Source organism: Wyeomyia smithii, chromosome 3, assembly GCF_029784165.1.
Source record: "Wyeomyia smithii strain HCP4-BCI-WySm-NY-G18 chromosome 3, ASM2978416v1, whole genome shotgun sequence".
Lineage (NCBI taxonomy): Eukaryota > Metazoa > Arthropoda > Insecta > Diptera > Culicidae > Wyeomyia > Wyeomyia smithii.
In genome coordinates this window covers 6,324,251-6,349,863 of record NC_073696.1, presented here as the reverse complement: position 1 = coordinate 6,349,863, position 25,613 = coordinate 6,324,251, and the positions used below count along the sequence as shown (strand labels likewise).

General features: G+C 36.6%; 1 protein-coding gene across 3 annotated transcripts in view; it reads right to left on the bottom strand.

Moving 5' to 3' along the window:
- Window positions 1-1,069: 1,069 nt before the first annotated feature.
- The window catches only part of LOC129730225 (neuronal acetylcholine receptor subunit alpha-7-like), a 365,219-nt gene continuing 340,675 nt past the window's right edge, over window positions 1,070-25,613 (bottom strand). The window contains exons 14-15 of one of the 3 annotated variants that reach the window (XM_055689380.1): window positions 24,731-24,787; window positions 1,070-1,093 (exon numbers count right to left, since the gene is read on the bottom strand). In XM_055689380.1, the coding sequence (XP_055545355.1) occupies window positions 1,085-1,093; window positions 24,731-24,787 (66 nt within the window). In that variant the 3' untranslated portion in view covers window positions 1,070-1,084. Of the gene's footprint in view, window positions 1,094-5,191; window positions 24,788-25,613 lie in introns of those variants that run through there. The other 2 variants (XM_055689377.1, XM_055689378.1) reach the window with 2 other exon arrangements.

Here is a 25,613-nt window from a genome sequence, read left to right as displayed (position 1 = left end):
CTAATTATTTTTTCCCCCGACTCTTCATACTAAATAAAAGCACATGGCCTTGCTTTCGTTCGGGTAATAAATTACGGCCCGCAATAAGCGCCTCATGCACGATGCGACATTGGAATTTCCCGACGACGACGGCGACGACAAAAGGTAGAAGTTTTCTTTTTCATATGTAGCTATGACTCCTTATGCCTTAGACTGGTGCATTGCAGAAGAATTACGTTGTAGGCAATAAATTGCTGCCCCATTTAGAACGACTTTTGAAGTCGGAAGTCGTCAGTCTGGGTTAAGTGTGCCTACCTAATAGTAAGCAAGGCCAAGGGTAGGGACTATTCTGCCCTGGCGCTATCCAAAGTTCAAGGGTGGTTGACTGTTCCGGAGGAAATGTCGAACCAGTTTTAAGAAATATTGTACGAACCGAAACTTCCAATAATAGCACTATTATCATTAATTATGTGATTTATTGTTTGACAATAATGACAAGACACTATTACTAATAAATATCACTTATTAATCTGGCGAAAGCAAACTGCAGTACACCAGAAATTTCCCGCTTGCATTGAAAGTGAAAGATTGCATCAAAGCAGTGAGAACTACTTCTCCGTGATTTATGTCTTCCATACGCTCTTCGTTCCTTAAAGCATGCAATGAATCCAACTGATTTTTACAACCCTTTCATATACTGAACGCGTACTTAACCTTCTCCGTGCGGCGTCTGAATGTCAGTGGCGATAACATGAGAGTATACCGAATTTACTCTCGCACTAACAGTAGCGAGAGAGAGAGAGTGACAAAATTACTGTGCAGCAACGAATAGAGGCTATGAATTCATTCCTTACTTCATTGGGCGCAATTTCGTGCTAGACTTTATAAGGAATGTTGTGCTGGCATTTTTCGCGCCTATTTCACCGTCCCTTTATGAAATGAATTGAGAGTCATTTATCCAATAGTATACTCACGACTAAACTTTGCAGTTAGTAGTTCACCAGATCGTTACGTGTATGGTTGGATAAACGGAACGTTCTCCACACACTTCTCAATGGATTGCGCCGTGATGCCAAATTTATTGTTGTAGTTTGGAATGGAAGATTCAATTTTCCTGGAAATTATTCCGAAGCAAAATAAACTCATTCATTCATATTTATCTCTGTACCAATCAATCTCTATACTAAACAAAAACAAAGATAGAACTACCATTGACTAAAAAAGGTGCCCGCGATAAGGTGATAAAAACAAAAACTGCTAATCGATTTTTGATGAGATCGATCATCATTCACCGCTTAGCGCCCGGCATTCCATCGTCAAACAAATTGCAGCGAATACAAAACATTTCCTTTCGGTGCAAGCTCCGGAATCCGTCACATGACACCCAAACAATCAAATTGGCAAATTCTCTAATCTCCCTGCGAAGGGAGAAATATCGGCTGATGACGATGGTCTAAGCTGCTGACCGACAGACCGGTTCTACAATCAGCGTGTGCGAGAAAAAAAAAGCCGTCGAACAGTTTACCGAGACCATTATCTGCTCTAATTATAGCTGATAATAATTGGCTCTAATAGGGGTCGCCTCCGGCCAAGTGATAAGCGTTTCTTGTCAAAAGAATTAAAAGATGCATTCGTTTTTTTTTCGATTTTCAATATATTTTCGTTAATTTTTCCTCTGCATTGTAATTACAAAATTTGTCAAAATTAAGTCCTCAATAGAATTTGGCTAGTTTTGCTCCATTTTTGTTGTTTTTTTGCTTCTCTTCATTCTTTTTTTTTTTTTTATTAAATACAACGTGTTCTGTATTAGCTCTCATATTCGATTGAAGAGTATTCACAAAAGAACCTAAAACAGTGCGTGATTGATTTGATGGTAAAATCCGGCTACGCGAATGTGAACTTTAGGCGAAACGATTGCTCCGGAGCTTAAGCAATGTGGGGGGAAATATGATGAATTTCTAAGAGTATTTTTTATTAATTTTTCCGGAAGCTAATTTAGAGAGCTCGACTGAAATTTGCTAGCTTTATTATTGATGAGTTTTCTGTTAATCCTCATCACTGAGTTACAATAAATAATCTGTTGTAAATTATCTATAACATATTGGTTTTAGCAGCTTGATCTGTGAGGGGATTACTTTGGTTGCTTTTGCTCGTTTGTTTTGTTGCTGATAATTTCTGTAGATCCTACGATCGTATCGGCTAGGGTCGCTGTTTTATTCTGTCTCTCTTTGACGCGTTCTATGAAATTTTTTTATTTATGTTTTCTATTTGATACTTTTATTAGCGAAAAATTATTCGTTTCTGTTGAATGGAACTGACCACTTCTAGTGTTGTTTTTTATTTGCTTCTCTATTTTTTCTTGCTAATTATTTTAAGCTTTCTTCTGAGGAACAGTACAAATCAGTTTGAGGCTTTGCGTGTGAGAGGACGCTGAGTTTCCGAAAACCAATGGAGGTGAAAAGTTTGGAAGATGATTAACTACTACTCGCGCTGGATGAGCATTGCCTGGAAATTAAGCCTCGTTTCGCGCTGCGATTTGCTTTTTTCTTTCCGCCTAATGACTTCGTCTAAGTTTTCTCTTTATTTTATCAAGTGCTCCGATTTGTTTTCCTAAGATTAGTTTTTTTCAGTATGTACAAAATCACAATTTTTGAGACTAGGTCTGCTCTGCTAGAGTTCGGAAAATTGCCTTCAGTGTATTTAGCCGTTTACTCTACACCAGAAGCAAGTCTGGATTTACTTGTTTTTTTTTCCTTTACTTTTATTTGGTAGAATTTTGAAATGGAGGAAAAGTATCAGAATGAAACACGTTTTTTGCTTTTTATCGTCAATTTTGGCGCTGTCTTTTTTATTTGTTCAAAAAGCATTAAAGGGGGCTCTACTAGCTCAATCGGTTTGAGGCCCTGCCAGGGTACGGCCCCCCGGATTAGTGCTTAGATCAAAGTTTGAAGGTAGGTTGTTTAATCGCTAAATGCTCTTTTTTTTTTATTCATTATTGATGTATCTCTTGCTAAATTTTAATAATGTCATATCTACAATGTTGAATGTTGGGTTGAGGAAGGGAAATTAGGCAGCTAGGGCTGAAAATGATCGGCAAATGAGCCGGTGAGGGGTATTCTTGTGTCCAGTAATAATTTTGCGGAATGATAGATGAGTTTGCTGGTAGTGTTAGTGCTGCTCAGTGGGATTTAGAGAGAAATTTCCGTAACAAAAATCCAAGTTGACATTTTATTCTGAAGTTTTGTTGTAATATCATCTTAACAAGAAAACTTGTCAATAAACCGTTTAAAAACATATTGAACTTACACAGAATTACTAGACTTTTGAAGTCCATGGATGTCTAGAGATCCAACTGACGAGTTAGGATTGTGCTTTGGTTATAATATAAGACTATAGCCTCCGTATTCTAGGATGCGAAGGAGTTTATTTCGAATAACAAAATTAACTGAGGTTTGTATTCCTCTCTCTCATCATCCCCACTGCTAGCGGAAATGTCTCGGATGATGTTGCACAGTGTGTGTGTCTGTAGCTCTAATAGTATATCAGTAATAGTAGTAGTGACGTTGCTGTGTGTCTGTGTATCTGTGAAGTATTCTACTGCATATGACTTCCATGCTACTTTGTTTTTTTTTTTTTAAATAGGAATTCTATTCAGTGTTAAGTACCTTGTTATTTAACCTTCCTTTTATTTTTTCCTTTGGTTTTACTATTTGACTGGTTTTGCTTTTTACTAATTAAAATATTCACATTTATCAAATTGATGTAAATTGCGTAGAAAATTTTTCATTCCCGTTTTAAGTTCATTCATTTAATTTATGTATTTTTTCTCTCTTTAACTGGTTCAATGATGATTGGCACGAAAACAAAAACAAGGTATGAATAATGTATGGTACAGCTTTCTCCCGATAGGGGTCACCATTCCGTACGGAGCTTGTGCAACATTCCGGCTGGGTAAAAGTGCGACAGCGTGGGGTTGGTTAGTGTTGATGGGGGTCGCTAAAATGCCATTTTGTAAAACTTCGTAAATTGAACATTCAGGTTTCTTGCGCTCGGACTAAACTAACGGATATAAAATCGTAACATTCGGCGGATTGTTTCAACCATAATAATAATCATTCGAACAATAGTTAGTAGTAAACTTTCTTCGCTCTTTCTCTCTCGCTTTGGTAGGACAGTGTAGTGGGATCTGGTTACGAAGTGTGTTTTGTGTAAAATTAAAACTACCTACAACGTATCTCGTTCAATAAAGTCGTTTGTTCGTTGGGCAAATTAGCGGTGTATTTTTTTAATTAACTCTTCTCACACAATCTGACAGTTGATCAGTGAATTTTTGCAGAGCAAGATTGATTGCTGTTTTGGGCTGTTCGTTTTGACCTGATTCGTTCGAATAATCGAACTTCACAACACAAACGTTCTGAAGATATAGGCTGGAAACGGTGCACTAAGCAAATTTGACCTTCAATTAGTGATTTAAGTTTTCTGTTTTATTACTGATATGGTACATTTTTTTATTTCTCCGTGTTGGATAGAACGATTCAATTTTTGGTTTTATCTTTGTTTAATCTTTCATCGTCGGTGATTTTTTTTTATTTAACGGTGCCGCACGGGGCATTCATTTATAGTTTTTTTTATCGCGCTGGATTTTATCGCTTGCAGAACCTCGCTCGAAGGGTTAAGCTCCCGTTTGTGTATGTCTTTGGCACAGAATCACGCCGCACATTTCTGTGTACGTGTGTGATTCAACCGGTTTTGGTCTTGGCTTTTTCCGCCGGAAAACGCCACCGCAGTTTCGTAATTTCGTCAACGCAAAAAATTCGCTCACTCAATAACGTTCGTGTTTATCTGTTCTGTGTGATAATTGATTTACTTTTAAATTTTATTTTAAAGATTTAATTTTTTTACCCCTTAAAGTATAATCAACTTTACAATTTGGTTTACTGTACTATTTGAAAATTCATAGAATTTCGTAAATACTTCATCAGCGACACTTTTTGCGGGAAACCATCCGTCTTGTCGGCACTTTATTCGCTGCTCATGACACCTTTACTCTTCCTCTTTTCTCGCTCTCCACCATTTTTTTTTTTGGCTCGACTCCGGGGGTCTCCCGGATGAAAAAGTACTACTTTCGCTGATATTCTTCGGTTTGTTTGAAATGTTTCAAAATATCATCTCTTGTTTTCTTCTTGCGTTACCTAATCACTTACGGTCTTAATTGTTTTTTTTTTTTTCAATTAACTACCACTTAATTATTAATTGATTTAAATTGTATCTCCTTTTTGTGCTTTCAAGTTCGTGATTTAATGCTTCAATTGTATCAACACTGTCCTGTAGCGACTTCTTTTGTTTATTTGCTTACGCTCTCTCTCTCTGCTTCCTCCTCCGTTCCCGTGCAGCCTAGAGGTTTTGAGTTTTTTCTGGAGATTTCACCTAAATTTTTTTTCTCTCACTACTTTGCTCGTGAACTATCGAAACGGGAAGATGAACATATCATTAACAAACCACTAAACAATGCCGCAATTCACTAATCTGATAAAGTTTTTCTATTATTTTTTTTAAATTTTTTTCACTCTATAGGAAATCGGTTCAGTGCTGCTCTGGTTCCTGGCTCTCAACATAAACCGATCAAAATTAACGATAGCGCATAGCGTATAGGACCCATTCAGGGATGCTTTCTGGTAGCACTTTGGTGAAAAACAAAATCTACTCGGCAACAACGACAACGACGACGATGGCGATCTGTCCAGAGTTCACCACGAAGGAAACTCGAACGCGATGCCCGTAAACCGAACCCTAACACACGTCTAAACTGAGGCATGGAAAGTTCGAACTCGATTTTTCACTATCGTGCCGCGCGCTGTTCTTTCTCTTTGATCAATGGAATCTTGCATGGTTTAATATGTTTTTAATAAGAAATGCGACTGATTTTTAGTGCTGTTTTCTTTTGTTTTGTAGTTGTCTGCTGCTACTTACTTTACATAGCGGGGCTGCTTGGCGTTACTTCGCTTGGAGGATTTGTTTTGTTTTTTTACTGGCCAATAATTAAAAAAGTTACAAACTAGAAAAAATATTTCGAGCTTACTAAATCGTCTTATATACCTCTAAATGATTATTTTAGCAGAATGGATAAAAAATTTGACAAAAAATAAAAAAATATTCCTAAAACTACATATAAATAAAAGGCTTCAACCAAATTACTCAAAATTATTTATTTGAAATCATGTCATCATGTCAATCTGATTTAAAAAATAATAACAATAGGGATTCTAAAACTTTACTTATAAAATATTTGACTTTGGGCAAAACAATCCATCCTCAAAATAGTAGAAGAACATTTTATCTCGAAAATATATGAATCCTTTCAATGTGAACCTAACAAATCAAAAAACTAAATAACTCAAACTGAATTAGATCAGTCTTTTTTGTATTACTGTTTATTTTCATATCAAATAAATGAAAAACATAAATAATTTTGTAAAGATTGCACCTAGTGACGTCCATTGTGCATTTCATGATGAAATGGATTACGTCCGCATGGAGCACTTCCTATGAAACTTGAATTATGTTTTAGGTAAGTTGTAAAACGGTGTTTTCAAAAATCCTGTTGACTCTTTGATAAAACCATTATAAATCGTAACTAAAAGCAGTTCGGATTTCGATTGTTATGAGATCTCAACCGAAAGATATGCAAAACGTGCTAATTTGATGATCTAGAATGATTTTTGACGAGAGCGTCACTAAAACTGATCAATTTCAAAGACTTCAATGGGTTGGCATCTTTCTTCCAGTAATCGACTGAAAAAGTAGCAAGTATTTGCGCAGCAGGTAATTTAAAACCCCGTATGGTCAGCCAAGTCAATCCAGCTGACAGTCACATCTGATACACTTTGAGTTGGAGATCGCTAACGAACGAAGGTCACACTGCACGGAAAAGACCACCACCACCAGCCGATAAGAACCTTGGTGGGCTGGACACGCCTGTTCCACTACCTCTGTTATCGTTTCCAAAGCATCAGAGTGACTGTTAGAACGGAGAATACACGCGTGAATAATTTAAAAAAACCTAAATTAATCCACCTAGCGGTCAGACTCAGCCTTTCTCATTCAAACTTATTATTTGTAAAAATAGATTTACATGAATGCTTAAATGCAAAAAGGTATATTCACTCTTTGGGTTCTAAAATATTGATGTTGTAATTAAAGTATAAAATATGAAATTTGACGTAATGTTAGTGCTTCAGAAATAGCGAAATATAAGAAATGACTCTTAATTTCGAACAATTTAATCACGAGCGATACCGGGAACGTTCAAATAGTACGATACCACATTTAAATCATGTTGAGGCCATATATATTGATCAAAGCAGCTATAGTGTTGAATAGTCTTTGAATTTTTTTTTCTTTACAAAACTTTTGAACAGTATATCACATTTTTATGAAGTTTGTTATTTGTAAGTTTGAGAGAAGACTCGTTTGTATGACACTAGTTATGTTCAAATAAGTCAGGTAATACTAGAGATAATAGACTTTCGTTGTTTAACAAATTAAAACATAACGGTTGCTTAAGTTTGATTACAATCAAATGAAAAGGGAACGTATGGGGGAGCCAAACTTTGAAACCACATGTTCAATCATAATTCATCAGTTAACCCTTAACTATCCCGCTCATTCGATATCAATATTGTTCAAATCTGTTGTGTAGTTTCTAAGATAATGAAGTTTCGTGATTTTCACATTTCGATACATTACAGACGAAGTTACATTCCGATTACAGCAAAATTTAATAGGGTGTTATGAGGCAGCTAGACCTTTCATTTCATACTAACTCTGTGGAAATCGGGTCAACCATCTCTGAGAAAAGTGAGTGAGCCCAAATAGTTATCAGAATATGTTTCTTTTCATAGCTGGATTTCACATTTTTAAACATAACAGGAAAAGTATTAATCCGTTCGCAAAAAAAAAATCATTAGGGTCTTATGGGGCAACAAGACTTTCCATATGACACTGATTTTATGAAAATCGGTCCAGCCATCTCTGAGAAACATGAGTGAGATTAAACAGTCTCCAGAACACGTTCCTCTCTGGAACTTCTGAACCATATGTTCAATCTTCATAAAATTCAAAAGTTGAGGTTTTTTAGGTAGCCCGTTCATTTGAAACCAATTTTGTTCAAATCGGTTGTGTAGTTTCTGAGATATTGATGTTTCGTGATTTTTACATTTTGATACATAACCTCTAAACTAGAAATCAGATTACAATAAAATTTAATAGGGTCTTATAGGGCAACTAGACCTTTCATTTGCAATTGATTTCATTGAAATCGATTCAACCATCTCTGAGAAAATCGAGTGATATTGGGAGAGCGTTACACACACACATGCAGAAAATGCTCAGCTCGTCGAACTGAGTCGAGTGGTATACGACATTCGGCCCTTTTGAGCACTTTTATACCTTTAGTTTTTGCAGTGATTGCTATACCTTTCTAGGAGTAAGGCAAATAGAAATGACTTTTAATTTCAACTTCAATCCCGAGCAAGGCCGCAAACATTGGAATAGTACAATATTAAATTTAAATGATGTTGAGGCCATATATTTCGATTGTAGCTATAGTTTTAAACAGTCCGCGGGTTTCGTTTCTTTCTATAACCTTTAAACCACATGTTTATTAGCCAGTCCACCACATTTAAATTAGCAGGTGATCGATAGGAGAAAGTCAATATGTTTACTTTCATTATGTGATTTCACATTTTTATGAACAACGGACACAGTTACAATCCGATTGCAATGAAATTCAATAGCAATCTATGGGGCAACTAGACCTTTCATTTGACACTAATTTTGTGAAAATCGGTTCAGCCATCACTGAGAAACATGAGTGAGTTCAAACAACCTCAGGATAACTTTTCTTTACATAACTTTTGAACCATATGTTCAATCATAACGAAATTTGAAAGTTAAGGGTTCTGGAGACAGCTTAATCATTTGAAACCAGTTTTGTTGAAATCGGTTGTGTGGTTTCTGAGATATTGATGTTTCGTGATTTTTACATTTTGATACATAACCTCTAAACCAAAAATCCGATTACAATGAAACTCAATAGCAACCTATGGCGCAACTAGGCCTTTCATTTGCAATTAATTTTATGAAAATCGGTTCAGCCATCTCTGAGAAAAGTGAGTGAGAAAATAAAGTTGCACATACACACACATACACACATACATACATACAGAAAATGCTCAGTTCGTCGAAAGAGATGATTGCTATACCTTTCTAGGAGAAAGGCAAAAAAGTTATGCGGCTACGAGCCATCAGTTGATTGGCGTACGTCATCTCTTCTAGATGGCTTATGACTTATGAGTGGGAGGAGATGTACCGGCCCCCTTCCAAGAACTAGGTAAAAAGTTTACATTTTGTTCCCATGGATGAAATAGTATGCTTTTCCCATACATAATCTAAAATAGTATCTTTACATTACATTCCTACAAACGTTCAGACGTTCGATATAACCTTCGTCGCATAGTCTTTAATATTAACTGTATCCAATTATGTTCCATCAGTGCCGTTAACGCACTCAGCATTTTAGTCCTCATGAGCAAAATAGTATAATTTAATCCGCAACGAAGTGCGGATTCATCGTAATTAAAAACGATAGGTTCAGAAAAGGACAAGGAGAAGAATCGGAGCAAACCTGTTTCTCTCCGATTCTTTCAATATGGTAGAACTTGTTTGAGTTATTCAATGAATTTAATCCAGGTTCAACACCTATTCAGTGCGGAAACCTTTTCTTCTCTGCACTTACAGGGAATTGACTTAGGTATCACAAGTCTATGTTGAAATGGTACGAAGTTTTAACCGTCGGCTATCAAATGACATTTAAACAAGAGCATCGTAAACTCAGTATGCAATATAATTTCTTGATAAAACTACTATAAAACACAACCGAAAGTTTTAGTAAAGCGGGCAATGTATGCAGTTTGCGAGGATGCGAAAATGAACGGGAATAGAAGGTGGACTTTTAGGCTTAGACAAAATTTTCCCTCGTCCAGACGGGACACGAACCCGCAATCTCCAATGTCTCCGGCAAGGTGTTTTGGCCAATTAAACTACTGGGAAAGGTATAAATAGTTCTAAACCAAAGTCGAATCACCCTCTCATATTGTGTTCCCGTATCTCAGCACGCCAACGATGAACTGCACACACTGCCCGCTGGGAGTTAATTTTTTATAACTGAGAGAGTGATCTCTTCACGCACACAGTGTATAATGACTTATTATATCTACAGCGGCGCAAGCGATGAGACACCTCAGTCGGTGACTAGACTCCGAACGCGTATCACGGAAGAGCTCTGTTGGCTAGATTTACTTTACGAACTAATTTCATTTTTGTCATATGACTTACATTTTAAGTTTTAATCAAGCGGGCAATGTATGCAGTTTGCAAGGATGCGAAAATGAACGGGAATATAAGGTGTGACTTTTAGGCTTAGAATTTTTTTTCCCTCGTCCAGACGGGACAACCGAAAGGCTAATTTGCTGATCTCAAATGGTTGTTATTGCTCGGAATATTTTTCCATAATAATTAAGAAAAGTAATTATTTTGTGTCCATTTACTGGTCTGTAGATAGCAAATCTCATTGTTTTCAATTTAAGTTGCAAATTCTTATTTCATTTATTCACTATAGTTATTTTACTCTATTTGATTCATATTATATTTATATTCAGATTTTCTTCATTATTTTACCACCTTTTCGCTTGGTATTAGCGTGAAAAAATGACAATAGCTACATAATACCGCACAGTTTGACTGTTGATTTGATTGTTTCTAATCTGTATGACTCCAAATGGCAGCATTATTTTGTGAGAATCTTTGACTTTCAGAATAATCTTCCTTCGATATGTAGAAATTTGGCTAACTGTAAGTCAGTTCTATTAATATGAAATACCAACTCAAGTCCATATTAGTGCAAAGGCCACAAGAATATCAAACACAGAGAAGGTACCATAATGGTTGAAGTATTCCCATCATTGCCGCACAGGAAGAGTATAATCGTAAAGTCGAAAATGAAGTCAAATCATGCTTAAAAAAAAATTTCAGCTACGTTACCACTCATCCAAAATTTGTGATCTTTTTACAAATTTCTTTCAGGAAGTTGATATTACAATCTCTGAAGAATACCCCGATCGTGACTTCTTTGCGTTCATCCCCGAAATCTATAAACATGTATTTGTTCATCAACTTTCGAAATCTTACAAGCATTTAAAAGCTTAGACGCGCCAAACTGGCTTGGACCTAACGGAGTGGCTCCCATGTTCTTGAAGAATCTTTCTAAAGATTTTACAGTTCCACTAAAACGCCTTTTCAAATTATCTCTGAAAGATGGGAAGTTTCCCGAAACCTCTAAATGTTCTTACTTGGTGCCTATTTTGAAGTCAGGCGTGAAATCTGACGTCCGTAACTACCGGGGAATTGCTGTTATCTCTTGCCTTACAAAACTTTTTGAATTACATGTGACATAAAATTTTCAGCAAATAAAAAACATTATCACAAGTATACAGCATGGTTTCTTTAAAGGTCACTCAACGACTTCGAATCTTCTGGAATTTTTAACCTTCACTCTCAACGCAATTGTAGATAGGTAGAAGTCCTATACACTGACTCCAGCAGAGAAATCGACATACTATCATAACTTTTCAAACCGCAAATAGTGTCTAAACTATGTATCGGCTCCAGTCATATCCAACAAATCGCAAACAAATAGTGGGCTTTCAAAATAAACTCTCAAAACCCAATTCAGTCACCTCTGGGGTGCCCCAGGGTTCGCATTTAAGTCCACTTATTTTTATTTTGTATTTAAATAAAATAAATGAATTGTAAATTGGATGATTGTAGCATTTTATCATAATTGATACGAACATTATCAATATTTTCAGACATTATGAACTAATTCACGAATTATCCATTGCTTAAAACCTCAATCGTTCCGATTAAATGTTAACAAACAATATCGCACGCTAGCCTGGGGGGCCAATGCGGTCTCGATCAACTAGATTAGTTGAGGGATTTCGTTATCGATATTGTTTTCGGCACATTTTGCATGTTGTAGGATAAGTACAACGATACACCGTGCCCCAGTGCTGAGTCGAGAAAATTTCCAGTTCGAAAAGTTCCTCGACCTGATCGGGAATCGAACCCGATATCACAACCGTGTGGGAGAGCTAGCCGACCGACATCGCTAACCACAGAACCACGGGGACCATTGTTGAGTATCACGAATTTTAATTTGGAGCATTTTATTTCCTTATTGGGTAATCGCCAATTCATTTGTGAAATTATCAAGAAAACTATTAATTTTGCTTCTCATCCAAGTATTATTGTAATTTTTAATTTTTTTTTTTTTTTTTTGAAGCGGATGCACAAATTCATCGAAGAAGTATGAACGAATGTTACAAGCATCGGAAAACTTATTCCCTTAGTCACGCTATTTCTGGTCAAAAATTCCTCTTGTTTTTGTTTCCTGCAATCTAGGGCGTTTTAAGGTAACATTCGCCAGACTCACTCGTCTAAAAAAAAAAGAATTCAATGTTCACAATTTAATGTTAACTTTTGTTTTGAATAACAGGAACAACTATTTATTAAAACCACTCAAGAACGATTTAAAACTGTAAATGGCATAGTTTCATGATGGTTTTATGAAGCGGTTTTCTACTACTCTTGAAAACAGGTTAAGCAGTGCAACTATTTCACATCTAAGGTACTCGTCCCTATATGCATCTCATCGCTCTTATTTGTTCAATTTTTTGTCAAATTATACTATTTTATTCTAAGTAAAGATAATTTTGATTTTATCTCTCGTTTTAGTCGAGTGGTCGAGATTTATTTTTCAAAAAAAAATTAAAATTTGACGATAAATAACGATAACGATAAAAAAGGATATCTCATCTTATTTGATGAGATGAATATAGATGTTAAAATGAATATAGAAGCGATTACCCTATATAATGTGGCTGAAACCAGCATAATTTAATCTTTTTTTATCTCGAAAGATTTTTTATTCAGAATATCCAGAAATCTACCGTTTTATTATTGCGTCGATTCACGTTTTTTTCTCAAATTCTCAATTCTGAATTCTCAAATCTAACAAAGTTCTAGCTGTTTATCCCTGGATGGCGCCAGCAGTAAAGTTGTTCGATTTTTACATATCTCAAGCCGAGCTCAGACGTATGGTAATCAAATCGCTTCGACACGCTAGTGACTTTATTGTGGTGTCATATACTTTAAGTTGCGTGAAAATGTTTGATTTTGTGCCGTCATTTGCAGGAAGAGCTACATCTCTAATTTTATTTAAATAAAGGGTGACCGAAACGCAACAAAAGTTAAAAATGTTCACGCAAATGCTGCTCTAAGTCACTAAATGAAACAACGCATCGTGATTGGTTTCGTCGTTTGAAAGACGGTAAATTTGCAGTTGATGGCTGTCAGTGTGAAGAAAGGCTCAAAACCTTCGAAGACGCAGAATTGGAGAGTTGCTGTATAAGGATCCATGCTAGACGCAGGAAGAGCTTCCTTGGTATTAGGAGTTACTCACCAAGCCTTTTCCAAGAGATTGCATACTTTTTCAAAAAAAAAGCTGCAGAATTTCGTTGCACATCTAATATTTTTAGTTACGAATCTAAAATGTGCATTATTTTTGTTCATAAACAATCATCATATGCCGCAAAATATAAACTAAAAACTCCGAAAATAAAACTGATCGAGAAATGATTTGTTCCCATTTCTACCTGCCTCAATGGCAAATAATAAAAAGAGAAATATAAAAATTAATCGAAGAAATTGTTCTGGTTACAGCTAATTAATATAATCTATTTGCATTGTGGAAAAACATGTATTCGCATCGCAAAAGAATCTATTCAAAATTATTCGTTGCTGTACCCCTTGTTTCTGTTAGTACACTAGGAAAATCCCTAGTATATGTTTTTCATGAACAAACAAGAATTTTGATACGCCCGAAAATGATCCCGAGGCTCTTTGTCAAATGGTGCTGGTAACAAAAATTCATTCTCTCAGATGATAGATATTTTTTTTTTTGTAAAAATCCGCCTTTTAGTTCCTAAGTTAAATCGCTGTGGGTAACAGTACTCTTGGTAATTGCATCAACCATGGATGCAATGCAGTTTCGTGTCATGATTTCTCATTGCTTTTTTATGAGAAAAAATACTGTGCAATCCAAACAATGGCTTGATAAGTGTTACCCAAGTTATCAAGAATGCCCACAAAATTATCTTGGAAAATCTTAAATCTGACATCATGAAGATATCTAGAGGCAGTGCTTTTAACATTTTGCATGAGCATTTGTCCATGCAAAAACTTATTTCAAAATGGGTGCCGCGCTCGCTCACGATCGCTCACGGTTTGTTTTTGGAGAGTCTCTCCAGAGATTTTTTGTTACGTAACGCTGAACTCACCTCTTCCCCTCTCCTGTGAAACAAATCGTAACGCTCAAGGATACTCCCCCTCCTTCCTATGAGCGTTACGTAATTTTTGGATGCCGCCTCAGAAATAGAGATTTAGTAGGTAGCACCCACACAATTGAACAGCGTTCAAACGAAACATGTGATTAATTTCAACACTCGGTAGTATTTTAACTCAAAGCACGCTGGTGTGTTTCTCGATAGTTTCAATCAACAATGGAGAATCACTTGCCAGTACTTTTCAGTATTTTCTTTTTTTTGGGACCGTAAAATACAAAACTGAGTATTTGTTAGCACTCTTTATACTAAGACAGCACTGAATGCCGAATCCTCAAATTGAGTTTGAGATTGTTGTTCATTTGTCAACAGATTTTTTTACAATAGCTGTTTGAGGAAATACAAAATATTACCACAAAGTTTGTAATGAGAATGGGTGAACGAATTTCAAGGAATATATAAATAATTGATCCAAAGATCGAAAACTTTATTATTAATTAGAAAAAAATAAATATCGAAAGCTTAATCACTTATTCTCAAATTTTTTGTTTAAAAGATGCACTCATTTTTATATTAGGTAATCTATCGACATCCGTTGCTATTCTCCGTGATCAAATAGTACGTTCTATGGCAACATTCGAAAAAAATATTCCAATAAAAAAGAACAAGTATTTAATAAAAGTTAGGCTGACCAGACGTATCGTGTTAAACTATTTCTAACCTTTCCTTTTTTTTACCATTTCGTACCGTTTCTTGGATACTCTTTGAAAAATTTGGAATGAAGCTTCAATGAAAACAGAGTTCGTGATAGTTGCAACCCGTTGGGTCCCAATATTTCACGAAACAGAAAATAACTTTCTCAGCTGCCAGCAATTATTTAATGTTACTGAGTACCTTTAGTGCCTTCCCGGTAGTACTACGCCACTGCCACGATTGCCAGTTGAGACCATTAGAGTCATAAAGTTTTTAGGCAAAATTTCGACCTCTTTTGTGACAAATTTCACGAACTTATTACCAAAAATCACACTCTACTGCGTATAGTTTTATCATCATCAGTATCTTTGAGGCAGATACAACAAATGATTGCTTGAATTGAGAAAAAAAATTAAAACCTATCTTCCCAAGTGTTTCGTTTTTTTTTCACCTATGTGTCCCGTTTTTTCGCCGAGAAAAGCTGGCCAGCCTGTTGAAACCCACTAATGACAGAGTTTTATAAGGGTTTATGAAGCTTTTTTTTCAAACTCATGAAAATTAGCAGAAAAAAAATTACCTCAGTTAACTCGAACGAAGTTGCAGTAAAACAAATTAATAACAATTTTTCTACTGATTTGCAGTTGGATTATTACAAGACCTAAAAAAGTTATCAATTAAATAAATTCCCTAATTGGAGTGGAAGATATTTTCTTCAAACTTTGAAAATGCTTTAGTATTGTGCCGATTATTGTAGATCGCCGCAAACCTCGAATTTTGAGAGCTAATTTTCCCTTGAACTTAAACTACGTGCGTGAAACCTCGCCCGACTGTTTGCATCGCCGACGCATGCTTAGCATTTTGTGGCTGTTTATTCAGTGGAAGCTGTAAATTTCACGCTCGAAATCGTGAAGTAAAGAAAACCCTAACCTCAAAGTTGTACAAAGAGACAGAATCCGGTACACTTTAAATATGCAAAATATCACTTATCAGAGGTTTCATACAGAGTTTGTAGAAAAATACCCAGTCGTGAACTGTGTATCTTACACTACTCCGAGTAGTCTACTCGTCAAAGGAGTGGGGAATTCAAACGGCTGAGAATTGAGAATACCAGTTATTATTCGTACTAGGTTGTGTGCAAGTTGAGTATATCAGGTAAATCTTCCAAACAAACTTGCTCCCAAGCCCGGTATACTATTGTGAAAGTTTACCCAAGTGGCTTATCTAGCAGAAAATTTGTTTTAGTTTGAAAAAGTGAAGTTCTCATTCAATTGGAGACTGTTAGATATTTTCACGAATATTTTTTAATTTTACAAACAGTTGTCAGGAAAAAGTAAACTTTTATTTGACCTGTACTGTATGCCGAACTTGACATTTACTACCCATTCCAAAGCATCCCCTCCTTTTCTTCACCTTTTGGAGGAGAGGAAACCACAACCAGCAGAGCCAAACCCGTGTCGAACCAGTGGTTAAACTTGCCAATGTCATTCCATTATTATGTTTTTTTTTTTGAATCCTCAAAAATAAGGTGCAAAAACGGTGCAGAAATTATGTCTCGAACTGCCCTCCATTGAGCCCAAATGGATAGCAGTTGCTTGCGATAATGACGTCCTTTTTGCCAGTGTTAGGAATATTTTGTGTGTGCCCCTTACAAACTACTATTTACAACAATCGGTTCTTCAAGTCCAGCGGGAAAAAGCATGCAATACTAATCGATTCAGCACATTCAGTGTTCCAGGTGAGACTCGCTCTTGGGGGGGGGGTGTGATTTCGGCTTGGGTAAGGTCGGGGGTCAGATGGATTGGAGGAACTTCACGTCAACCATCAGTGAATTTTATCTTCTGCAGTACATCAAAAAGTTTGATCCTCAGCAAGGAGGCGTGAAATTAGTTTTCTATGTTGTTTTAAATACTTTCTAATGGAAATTTTCTCTTCTTAAAGTGATATTTACTCCCGGAAAAAAATTCATATGGGAGCTGAGAGTAAAGGAGTAATAAAGCATATGAAGCGAAGTCCACAAACATTGTGAAGGTCTCGCCAAATACTGAAGAAATTACAAAAGAAACCTAACAGTTATAAAGCTCTCAGACAGCTCAGTCACGCACACGAAATGTGCAGGTTTGTGTTGTGAACCAAGCGAAAGTTTTGTCATATCCTCACTTCTACTCTATAATTCATATATTAAAGTTTAAGAGTGTCAAATTATCTTCAACCCCAAACGGGATTAGGCAGTGGGTCTAGAAAATTTCAAATGCATATTTTTTTACGGTTTACCAGTTCAATAAAACAGTCTCGTCCCAGCTTAAACAGGAGCTTTTTGTTCGAGAACAATTTCCCATCAGTAGAACGCTTGTTGTTAGTCAGTAAGCAACAAGTTGTAGAAAAATCTCCCGATTATGCCGGAAAGTGTTGAAAATGATTTTTGTTTAAATATATGTTTCAGTGTTATGTTAAAGCCCAGTTTCATGTAAAAACAAAGTTACTGTTTCGGGCAAAACCTCAATTCTACTTAAATAGATGAAACCTTATGTGGATCTACATAAAAACATTCCCATTGCACCATTGCATCATAGGGAATCTTATCAAGAGTTGAATTAGTTTAAATCGAAATTTTCTTAGAAAAAAACAAGAACTTTTACGGACGTTGCTAGAAATAATTGTAAAACCAGTACCGTGCTGGATCGAAACCCGAACAGTATCGAAATCCGTACACCTTGATGATTTTCTTCAGTTTTAAGCATTATAAAAATGTTACATGTACATATCCGTTGAACTGTTGGCCTTCTGTTGAGTTAAACTATGCGCCAGTAGGCCATGAAATAAAAATATTAAAAATGAAAAATCAATCGTGTATCGGTTTCAGTTGTCATTTCGTTGTATCGTTAGAGAATTTACTAAGAAAACGTTCTTCAGATAAAAACGATTTTCAAGTGGGATATATGTGTTTTACGCTGTGAATCTTTTTGAAATTGATGGAAAAGGTAAGTATTTGTCATTTTCGAGCTGTATATTGTCTGGTAAATAGTGTAAATTGTATTTATTCAACAAAAACTGTGCCGTACGGATTTTGATTCTTGTTATTTGCTTGAATCTAAATCCGTACAGCGTGTGTATCATGCGTATTATATTGTTGAACTTTCTTCTTGTTTTCAGAAGAAAACAAGTTTAAGTATACGGCAAACAATTTCGAACGGGCTGTGACTGAGGTGCGCAAGGGAAAGTCGTACCGGGAAGCTTCGAGAGGTTCCGGCGTTCCGGTTACTACGAAACGCTACGAAAATTGCACTATTTTAGCTGATGTAAAAAATTAGAAACTTCAGGAACCAATCGATCCTCAAAATATATTTATTCGTTAATTTAAAGAAAAATTTTAAATAAAAGATGTTCATTTTTGTACTTCTATAACGATACGGATTTTGATTTATTGTTGTATGGACTTTGATCCAGTCAATATCGCGTGTGTGCGGATTTCGATTCAAAAGTGTACGGGTTTTGATTCAGACAAAAAACTGTGTACGGATTTCGATTCAAAACATGTTCTATTCAAACATGATTTTTTCAAGTTTTGGAGTGATTTTAATCATTTTGCTTGAAAATAGTGATAAAATATAAGTAGACCTACAAGTAAAAATGTCAGTTTGAAACAATATGTGATTTCTTGATTTTATATTGACCGTCGAAGATTATCATGTGCTTAGGTGTACGGATTTCGATCCAGCACGGTAGATTTCATCGCTATCCTCTTCTAGTGCTTTAAATTGATCAACACCTACTCAGTTTTGCATTTAAATTTTGCCGTTATATCTTTTTTTTCAAGTACCATCGTCTATAATCTGTGCTCTTTACGAGTCTCGAATTGCTTTACCACCGAGGACAGACTAGCTTGCTTTGTTCAAAGTATTGAAGAAATCTTGTGTAAACTAGAATCACCACCTTCTGAAAATAACTGGCCAATAAGGGTTCGAATCATTCATGATTTTCTCTTTGGTTGAAGGTGTTGTTTATAGAATTCAACGACTGAGTGAAATCTACTGGAATACTTTTTGAATACTCTTTGTTGTTCATGAAAAAGATCATTCAAGAATCACTTCCAAGAATCTGTTTTGTTAGAATTTCCATAACAATCTGATCGGAAATATACATATGAAAAACGAAAAACGAATTTTTTTAACAAGGATTGTGAAAATGGAAACAAATTACTCGGTGCAACAAAAGAAGGTCAAAAGAAAAAAATATTTCGTTGTGAGGATATTGGTGATAGCAAGTCTTTTCAGATACTAGTGAAAAGATATTACTTCTGCTCACAACTTTCTCGAAATTCAATAAAATCAGAACAAAAGTGTTTGAAATTGATAACGAAAAAACTGACTGCATTTACCAATAAATATATCGCGCCCATAATACGTTCATGAAATTGTTTGAATATTTCATCTTACTGAAGAATTACCGGATTAAAATATACGGGTAATAGACTGCTTTCATAAAAAAATTATCTGTTGTTTTGAAGTAGAATACTTCTCTCAGGAAGTTCGGCTACATAGGGATGTGAAATGAAAATCTAAAACCGAAAAAAGTGAAAAATATGTCCAATTTCAAATGCTAATAAATCGGTTAGTATTCGATGGATTTCCTTCGTTCTTGCAGCAATAGATTGGAAAATCTTCTAAGATTCTTCCCGAAATAAGATAATTGTAATTTTATTATTCACACTATTGTACTATTGAAAATAGTCAAGCCTTGTCAGAACGAAAAATTCGACCTCTGATTGGTCGTTACATGCTTGCTTCCCAAGCACGGTCGACAGGATCATATACCTTGCAATTGAAAACCTGTTATTTGGCCTATATAAGAGCCTGTTTCAGCCGGAGCCGCTCATAATAGTTCTAGACAGCGACAACAGCAGTCGTCCTTCCTTAGCAGCAGCACTAGCCCTGTGGTTGGTCACCACGTCTCAGGAGCAGCGCGGTTTTTCTCAACGTGTGTCGCCAGACTGCCATTATTCCCCCACTGTCAGGGCAACATGAAGATTGCCATCAGGAAATCCAATTTTGGAAATCATAATGCCTTTTTCAAGGCAAATAAATAAGTCATTGAAAGTTAATAATTTTTGTCAACGCAAGCAAGCATTCTGTGTTGCATCCTAGCAATTTAAATTTGTCGCACCCGTCTAATTTACTGAATGTGAAATAGCTTCCACAGTGCATGTTGTCCGTGTATCTTAATTCCCCCAATGTTAGGGCAGCTCAAAGGTTGTAATTAGCAACCGATTTTGAACAGCAAAATGCTTTTTTGAATGCAAATAAAAAAAAATGAAGGTTAATAGTTTTCTGGCATCAGCACAAGCAGACATTCTGTGCGGGATGCAATCAAATTCTGTTGTAGTTGTCTAATTTTTACTTTATTTAGTAAACTCCCCACTGTAGGGGCAGCGCAAAGGCTGCGATCAGCATAACCGACATTGAATAATAAACTGCCCTGTTAGTACGCATTCACAAAAGCAGTTAGTTCGACTATGCAGAGCTAAAAAAAAACATTTTCTTCAACCAAGCTGCACAACACGACACAAAACATGTTATTTTGTTGCTTCAATGAGAGTGCTATCGGTCCGGCTCGACAGAATGTTCGACAAGAAATCATTTTTGTGCATCCGTGCTACGAAACTGAGGAAAAACTTTAGAAACTGAAAAAAGAGGTGGAGCTTATCAAATGATCGCTCTGAACCAGAATGAAATCACACATATTTTTCAAGTTATGTCATTCCACCACCTACGAAAAATAATTCATTCCTATTTTCATCCCTATATAAGAGCCTGTTTTAGTCGAAGCCGCTCATAGTAGTTCTGAACAGCGACGACAGCAGTCCTCCCTTGGCAGCAGCGGGAGCGAGCAGTGGGTGCCATCGATAGCGGATAGCGGCCACAACTGTGGCATGGCTGCGAATAAGCGTAGCAGTTTCAGCGGATCTCACCATCGATAGCAGCAGGGCCAGCAGATGCAGGTACAGCGGATACCAATGGCGGCCACAACTGTGGCATGGCTACGGATAGCGTTGCAGTTGCTCAGCAGTTGGGCCAGCGTATAGCGGCCACAACTGTGGCATGGCTATTCATAGCGTAGCTGTTGCAGTGGGTATATCAGCATCGATAGTAGCAGGGTCAGCTGATGCAACGACACTTCCTTCACTAAAATGCTGTTTCAGTGTGGTAGCGGGAAGCATCAGCAGCAGGCTTGCATGAAGTGAATACATCAGCCAGCAACTTCCTCTAAGGCCTCTGCCATAGTAGACGCGAAAAGCGGCGCGAACCGATTCGCTCGGCCGTAGGTTGATGTACAGCTCTACTGATGGCTGTACATTAACCTACAGCTGAGCGAATCGGTTCGCGTCGCTTTTCGTGTCTATAATGGCAGAGGCCTAATGGGAAAGTTGTATCAGTTTGTTCAGAAGAATATTATTGTCGGTAATATTACAGAGATGCGATTGCGTAAATCCGATTTTGAATTGAACAATTGTTCTTTTGAGCACAAATAACATACTTATTTGAAGAGTTAATACACAAATAACATACTTATTTGAAGAGTTAAAACTGTTAACTGTGAGTTAATAGAGTTAATGGTACCAACAGCAGTATAGTGACAGCCTCAGCGGTAGATGCAGATGCAGCCGGTACTTCCCTGAGGCCGATGTAAAGGTAAATGGAAGCAGCACGGTGAAACAGTTCGGGTTATGCTTAGACGCGCGTCATTTTTCGTTGTTGATATTCCCCACATGGAAAGACGCGCTTTCGTTTGATAGCGGTGGTATTAGCGGTAGATGCATTTGCCAACACTTCCTCCAGTAAAGCCGTGTCTAGTTTTCAATGTGAAAACACCTTTCTCATTGTGTTGACCGTGCGCCTTAGTCCTCACTCTCAATGATAAATTGAACAATTGTCCTTATAAGGACAACAAATGAATTAATGAAGATTTAATTTTGAATTAGAATACTTCTCTCAGGAAGTTCGGCTGCATAGGGATGTAAAATGAAAATCTAAAACTTAAAAAAGTGAGAAAAATTTCAAATGCTAATAAATCGGTTTGTTTTCGATGGATTTCCTTCGTTTTTGCAGCAATCGATTAAAATCTTCTAAGATTCCTACCAAATGCATGAAATTGCAATTTTATCATTCGAACTATTGTACTATTGAAAACTCTTAAGCCTTGTCAAAATACAAAATTCGACCTCTGATTGGTCGTTATACCGCGCTTTCCCAAGCACGGTCGGCAGAGTTATGGACCTAGTAAATTGGGAATGCATCATTTGGCCTATATAAGAGCTTCATCAGATAATAAACAAACATTTCATCGGATATTAAATGGAACAACTGAAATTTGAAGAACACAAATGATTATTTGAAGAGTTAATATTTTCTCGTTTTGCGCTATAATCTATTTTAAAAACACCCTTTTCAAGCGATAATAAAATATATTCGAGGACGTAAGATAACGTGACTAAAGGAACAATGCCGAATTCATTCAATCAATCAATGGTCAGTGCGAACTTGCTTCGATTATTTATTAGAGTTATTGTAATCAATAAATCTAATCTCGTGCACGGAACTTGAACGCTTAAATTTATTGCTCCACTGAACGTTCTACAAGGGCGGCTTCTTGTTTTCATAAAGGAAATGAAAAAATATTGTACATTTGTTTACAATACTCTTAAAAATTCGTGATCATCAAAATCCCCTTTTTTCACAAAATTTCCATCAGGAACATCTGTTATGGGAATGTTTTCTAGCAATTGAAAGGCGTTTCTACATCCGTTCAACAACAAAGTAGTTGTCCGCCATTTTCTCTACAATAGCACTATTGAAAAACTAACCAGTTCTTCTAACGAAATCGAAACGAAGCAAAACCTGAGTTGCTTCACAGCATGACATTATACAAACTTAGCCATTGCCTGCTCAACTCTGAAGTACAGCCAAGCTGCAAGCCCAATCTCATTTACGGTGTTGCCAATTGCGTGATTCCTTCTAGTTGTTCTTTTTCTTCTTCTCGCTCATCTCGTTAATCAATATAGTTACAGTACTTTAATCAATCGTTAATAATAATTTAAATATACTTGTTTTTATTATATATCACAGTCGTGCCGCTGTTGATAAATTTCCTCTTTCCTCGTCCACTCTTTCCGTTGCTCTCTCTTCCTCCTTCTCTCTGCTTCCATCCTTCCTACAATATTCGGCCATCTTAATAATACCTCGTTTTCTTCCATTGAATTTGTGCCGCTGTGTTCCGCGTCTCCACTGTATCGCCGTTCTCTCTGTACACAATCTCGACCGCGCAGCCAAACCGAAACGTATCCCGGTGTTGTTCATTGCCATATTTTTTTTTTTTGCTTCGTATTTCTTCAATCTTATAGTCTCCAACTGCAAACTCGAACGAATCGATCGATCTCTTCCCGCTAAGCCGGAAGTCAAGCCGCCAGCTTCTCGAGTGCGCGCACCAGTCGCTCGGTGTCGAAACAACAGTTTCACCCGCTGTTTCTGTTTTATTTCATCTGTGCTGATGATGATTTTCCTAATCCTCTTGACGTCCAATGAATAATTTAGAAATTTCACTTTACTCGCTTGCGACCTTTTGGAAAAAACCTTCACCCCTCGAGCCGCATCGTCCTCGTCGCGCGGACCTCGCCGGGGCCGAAGGCTCCAAAAAAGTTGCAATTCAATAATAATCGCTCGAACTGAAGGGATAAAGAGTTTTACATTATATTAAATACGGTTTCGTATGATTACTTCTTTTTTTTTTCTTGCACTACAAACAATAGTCGAAAAAGATTATATTGTTCAATTTCTTGACTTGTTCTTAAGCTTAAATTGGTTGTGTCTCCGTTTTTTTTACTTAAATTCTTTGTCTTCGCTTGCTTTCGTTTCGGTGCAGATTATTGCGAAAAAAAACGGAATTAACTCATGTGGTCAATTGTGTTGAGCAATGCGCTTCGCACCTAATCATACAAAGAAATTAAAGGGACAGAACTTTCAGCGCTGGAATCTTCATTAAACAGTAAACGAACGAGTTTGATTAAACGTTGAAAAAACACCTTTACAACAGAACAAACATTTACATCGAACCATGCTGTAGTGCTCAAATTCATTCGACAACTATCCAATTTGAAAACTAGCTTTCAACTATTTAACTTAAGCATTATTTGCAATAATCTTCTAAAATGTGTTCCCCTCTTTTGTTTCGATTTTTTTTTTATTGTTTTTTTTTATTTTTCATTTGCTTTCGCCTAGTTTTTTTTTGCACCTAGTTCTCGACTAAACATTCCTGCTCTTGCTATCCGAACCATACAGATTCGGTTCAGGCCTACCGGCTGAATGTTTGTTAGGTTTTTTTTGTTTTGTTTCTTTTTCTTTTTTGCCTCTCTACCGTCCTGAAATTCATTTAAAAATTCTCGACAATAATTTAATGAATAACAAATTGATTTTGTGATAAAACCAATAACAATAACCTTTTCCATATGGCTACGAAACGATGATGTGCGGTGCCGAAAATAGAACAGCTATGGTTGCCACTATTGTGAAAAATGTGAAAATTATAAGGCACAATCTATCAATTACCATTGCTGCGAACTTCCAATCCTTGGCGACGTCGCTGTCCTCGTCCTCCTTTCGTATCTGGAAGGTGTAAGAAAAAAGGAATGCGTTTCAATCGGGAGCATACTTTTATTCAATCATGTTTGATTTAGAAAATTCATTTGTTTCAAAAATTGATTATATAATAAACCGTGCAGATATCAATAAACACGCAACCCCAAAAAAAAACAGATTGTCAGTTTTCAACCAGAATTCTGCGAAAATTTTGAAACAAGTTGAAGAAATTTCCCTTGCTGCAATAGTCAATGTAATTTGGTTGCTAATATAAAAACGAGAATAAACTCGAAAATAACCCATCAAACATCAAGGAGTATGAGACTCTCCCAATAAAAAAAATATTACAAGACAGATTTTAGTTTAGATTAAAGAAGCTGAACAATTTTAAAAATAGTTTGGATACGACTCTTGACGGTTACACATTTTAAGCGTCAGGAAAGCGGGTGAAATTTCGAGCGCGTTTGTGGTGTTAGATGGTCTGAAGCAATGGAATGGGCCCTCGAACTAGCTTTGAAAGGTGCTGAACGAAGGGTAGGTGTGCAGAGGAGTGGCACCATCATCACGAAGTGCTGTTTTTGGACTTTGCGGACGACATCGATATTATTAGAGTTAATCGTAGAGCTACAGAGAAAGTCTGTACGGCTCTCAGAAGGAGAGCTACGACTGGACACTGGACATACCATAAACACTGCCAAAACGAAACATATGGTGACTGGCAGAGTACGTGGTAGTGTCGTTAGTGCTGCGGTAAAGATAAATGGGGTGTAAAGAGCGACTGAAGATGAGCAGCTCAAGATCGAGTTTTATGGATATTCTGAATTTGGCATAGGATCTCTATGATCTATCGCAT